Genomic DNA, 3,649 nt, shown 5'->3' with positions numbered 1-3,649 from the left:
TCCCCGCTCCCCACCCTCGCCCCGACGAGCTGCGGCCCCCAAAGCCCCGTCCCCCTCAGCGCGCCTCCTTCCAGAAGGTTTAATGCAACCCTGGTCGGGCCGGGGAGGCCGCGCGGGGCAAGGGTTGGGCTTCCAGCAGCCACACTGTGCTCGCCTTCCCTGCCGGCCTCCAGCCGCTCAGCGCCCTGAACACCCGCCTGAGCCCTCAGCTTCCACACAGAGCGGCTTACGGGGTCGTAAGCTGAGCTGACACGCAGAAGACGTGTTGTAAAGGTATGCTTACACATACGTCATGGTTAAAGATGCAAAGAAGCTTAAAATTCTCTAGGTTGTACTGAACCCCAGCAGTTTATTTGAAATAACTTAAAACACTATCTCTAACGGTGAAGCACTCTTACGCACCCTGATGAGGTGGTGTTGGTCTTCCAGTGCAAGCGATTGTCGTTGGCTCGAGCACAATTCCTCTGGAGGCTCCCAACTCTTCTGGAGGCTTTCTGGTAACTGCAAAAAATCATTACCCATTTTCAGGTGTTTGCTCTGACAGCTTTAGTGGATCAGTATCACGGTAGTTAGCACAGGCTCCGTACCACCGCTCTGCCTTTATCTGCCAGCACTCGGTGCTATAGCTCTAACGTAACGACAACAGAGATTGTGACTGTCTCTAGGTAAAAGCCAACGAGCTCTGGACCCTGTGCGTACCCAGCATTCCCAGATGAACGTACAATCTCTGACTAGATTGTTGCACCTTTTCTTTAAAGATGAATTGATCCGCGAAACTACAATTAACTGTGCGGAGCGAGGACTGTTGCTGCTTCGAGTCAGGGATGAAATCCAAATGACAATTGCTGCTTACCAGACGTTGTACGAGAGCAGCGTTGCCTTTGGCATGCGGAAGGCACTACAAGCTGAGCAAGGCAAATCTGACACGGAAAAAAGAGTAAGTTGGGCTATTAACCACATCACGTCATTTTTCTGCACATGATATATATGCATCAGGATATTACACAGAAATAACTGATTTCACATAAAATTTGCTATTTCCACTGGATGGCAGTAAAGATCATCAAAATACTTGGCTTACTGTTTTCCTAGGGCTTAATTGCTCTTCGTAAAGTATCTGATGTGGAACACTGTAGAGACTGGAAACATAAAGCTTTGTCCCATCTTAACTGAAACTTGATTAACAAAGAATAGTTGAGAGATCTGTCTTCTTTTCCAAGATCGCCGAGCTAGAGGAGGAAAAGCGGGAGCTGGAAAGACAAGTGAGTGAACAGAAAGCTAAATGTGAAGCTATTGAAAAACGTGAGAATGAAAGGCGGCAGACGGAAGAGAAGAAACATGCCGAGGAGGTTCAGTTCCTGAAACGAACGAATCAACAGCTGAAGGTCAGTAAAAAAAACCCCAACGCAATTCCAAACAGCAATGGTAAGGGTTCTCGTTTTGCCATTAGAAAGATCCAAAAATAATTTTCTCCTTGCAGTTTTAGAAGCGTTACATTTGTGACACATCTGTATTGGTGTTCCACTTTTCTTTAAATTCTCAAAGAAAGGGGAAGGCCGTGCTTTTGCGTTCTCCACTTCCTCGTGCAGTGGCCATCAGTAATTGGCCATCACTAGTAAACGCGATGCTGCAAGCAGGGGGTCAGATTAATTGAATTCTGGTCGTACACCCCAGGGAGAGACCAGAATTTGTTCAGAAAATGGAGAAGAGCCGGCGCGTGCCACTGAACCCCAAACGCAGAGGCTTCAAACTGGACCGACACCCCTGGAATCTGTTTCTGTGTAACTCGTAAGGTTGCAACAAGTCAGCGCCCCTCCCAGCGACAGAACAGGAAATCTAGCAGAGGCAAATGACGATGGTTTCTTTCCTTGCTGTGGGCCATTAAAGCTGACTCTCTGGTAACAAGACACACCACTGAATGTTAAATATTACCGAGTAAGAACAATTGTGTGCGTGCGCAGGAAGTGCTACTTAATTACAGGAGCAATGTTGTGCATGCTGCTTTGGTGAGAACAGAGCTTCTGCTCCTTACTTTGCTTTTGAAAGGGAAAAATCCCACATTTTTCAAGTCAAGAAAAAACCATAGGCTACCACAAACAACGTAAACGTTTCTGGCTACAGCTGAGGATGTTTCCTCTGCGCGGAGCCGCTTTCCCTAACTTCACTGTTCCTACAGTTCCTCCTTTCTAAACCATTCATGTCTTCAGGCCACCTTGAAATGTTTTAGGGCACAAAATGGAATAACTGTTAGATCAAATACGCGTTGCCACTGAATCCGTGCTTCTTCCCTGAAGTGCAAGTGTTCCGACAGCTGTGTATGTACCGCTGCTGGCGTTTATTTTGATGGCAGCCCCAGGGAGAGGACAATCAGCGTCCTGGAAGCTTTGCGCACTATGCGCTCCCTAAGCGTGGGTAGCTCGCCAATCAATCTACTAATTGGGCGTCAACTTGTCTCAGGAACTGAGAAAACTGCTGTTCCTGGCTACTTCTGTCCCAGAGTCAGCAATGTTCCAAAAGCAAGAGCGCCAAATATTTACTTTAGCTAGCACAGTCCAGCCTGGAGTCAGAGAATTCAGACCACCGTTTCAACAGCTCTGATTTAATTTCCTCTTCAGTGCTTTACATTGAGTCTTTATTGTACGGAACCAAGGCCAGCTCTTTTCTTCTCAGAACGCAGCAAGCGTGTATGCCAAGAATGAGAAGCTAATTTATAAAACATGCAGTAAGGAATGGAATCTCTAGGGGAAAAAAAACCCTGGCCCGCTTCTCTTGAAGTATTGCAGCATCCCTCAGCTCCTCACTTTGAATATTTTACAGACCATTTATCACTTTCCAGCAATGTGTGTTTGGTTTTTAGGTTGAATCTAATTTGACTTACTGTCTCATTTGTTTTTCAGGCCCAACTTGAAAGCATCATTGCACCGAATAAGTAGATTTTTTTGCTGTCCTCCAGGCAGTGCTCAGAAGAGCTGTCAGAGCAAGAAGTTTGCAATTAGTGACAAAGATTTGTCTTCATAAAACAGTCTTGAATTTTCACTTACTGGTAACTGAAGGCAGCATAACTGTATTCTTTCTTTTTCTTTTTCTCTTGAAGAGTTGAAATTCAAGAGCTTCACTAATTACTGCACCCTCTTTCAATGCCGTCTCAGCATTCAGCTCCTTGAATAGCGACCCTGTCTGGGACCTGCCTGTTGGTAATATGCTGGATGACCTTCAAAGCAATCAACTAATAAACGTTTCTATGTGCAAGCATCTCTCTAATATTATTACTTTGCAAATGTTGTAGAAGATGCAGAAACAATATCCGAAGTGTCAACAATAAATACAAGTCACACTCACTAAGAATCAAATTCCAGGTAGTTCTTGGACAGGAGTTTGGAGGGCATTGCCTTGAGCACGAGCAAGTTGGTGCTAACTGCACATCAACCCCCCTGCCAGACCCCTCAGCAGCCACCTAGGATGAGCAAGGCCGAAGCTCTCTGCGTGGTTATTTCTAACGAAACAAAGGGGTGCGACACCATTCCCAGCACTGCTTCTCGGTGGAAGCAGACAAAGTCTTTACCTGAGGCACCTGTGTAACCGGCGATACGTAGCAAGCGGACATGGGGCCGATGATTCGCTGTAGTCACGTGAAAGGCTCCAAAAAGCG

At 46.3% G+C, this 3,649-nt stretch overlaps 2 protein-coding genes across 5 annotated transcripts in view; one reads left to right on the top strand and one right to left on the bottom strand.

The window, feature by feature from the left end:
• Window positions 1-294, bottom strand: part of SNIP1 (Smad nuclear interacting protein 1) — a 3,667-nt gene extending 3,373 nt beyond the window's left edge. The window contains exon 1 of the mRNA XM_035895516.1: window positions 290-294. Coding sequence (XP_035751409.1) covers window positions 290-294 — 5 coding nt within the window. The remainder of the gene's footprint in view (window positions 1-289) is intronic.
• DNALI1 (dynein axonemal light intermediate chain 1) lies at window positions 10-3,643 on the top strand. 4 transcript variants are annotated; one of them, XM_035895505.1, is made up of 5 exons: window positions 10-273; window positions 390-497; window positions 759-937; window positions 1,221-1,385; window positions 2,898-3,643. In XM_035895505.1, the coding sequence occupies exons 2-5, from the start codon at window positions 407-409 to the stop codon at window positions 2,931-2,933; spliced, it is 471 nt and encodes a 156-aa protein (XP_035751398.1). In that variant the 5' UTR covers window positions 10-273; window positions 390-406; the 3' UTR covers window positions 2,934-3,643. The 4 variants fall into 4 exon arrangements, with proteins under 4 accessions (XP_035751398.1, XP_035751400.1, XP_035751399.1 ...); XM_035895507.1 differs by lacking the exon at window positions 390-497; XM_035895506.1 differs by having other exon boundaries at window positions 430-937.
• Window positions 3,644-3,649: the final 6 nt, after the last annotated feature.

The sequence above is a fragment of the Egretta garzetta genome, unplaced genomic scaffold (assembly GCF_000687185.1).
Source record: "Egretta garzetta isolate BGI_Z169 unplaced genomic scaffold, ASM68718v1 scaffold66, whole genome shotgun sequence".
NCBI classification, from domain to species: Eukaryota; Metazoa; Chordata; class Aves; order Pelecaniformes; family Ardeidae; genus Egretta; species Egretta garzetta.
This window is presented reverse-complemented; position numbering and strand designations above follow the sequence as displayed.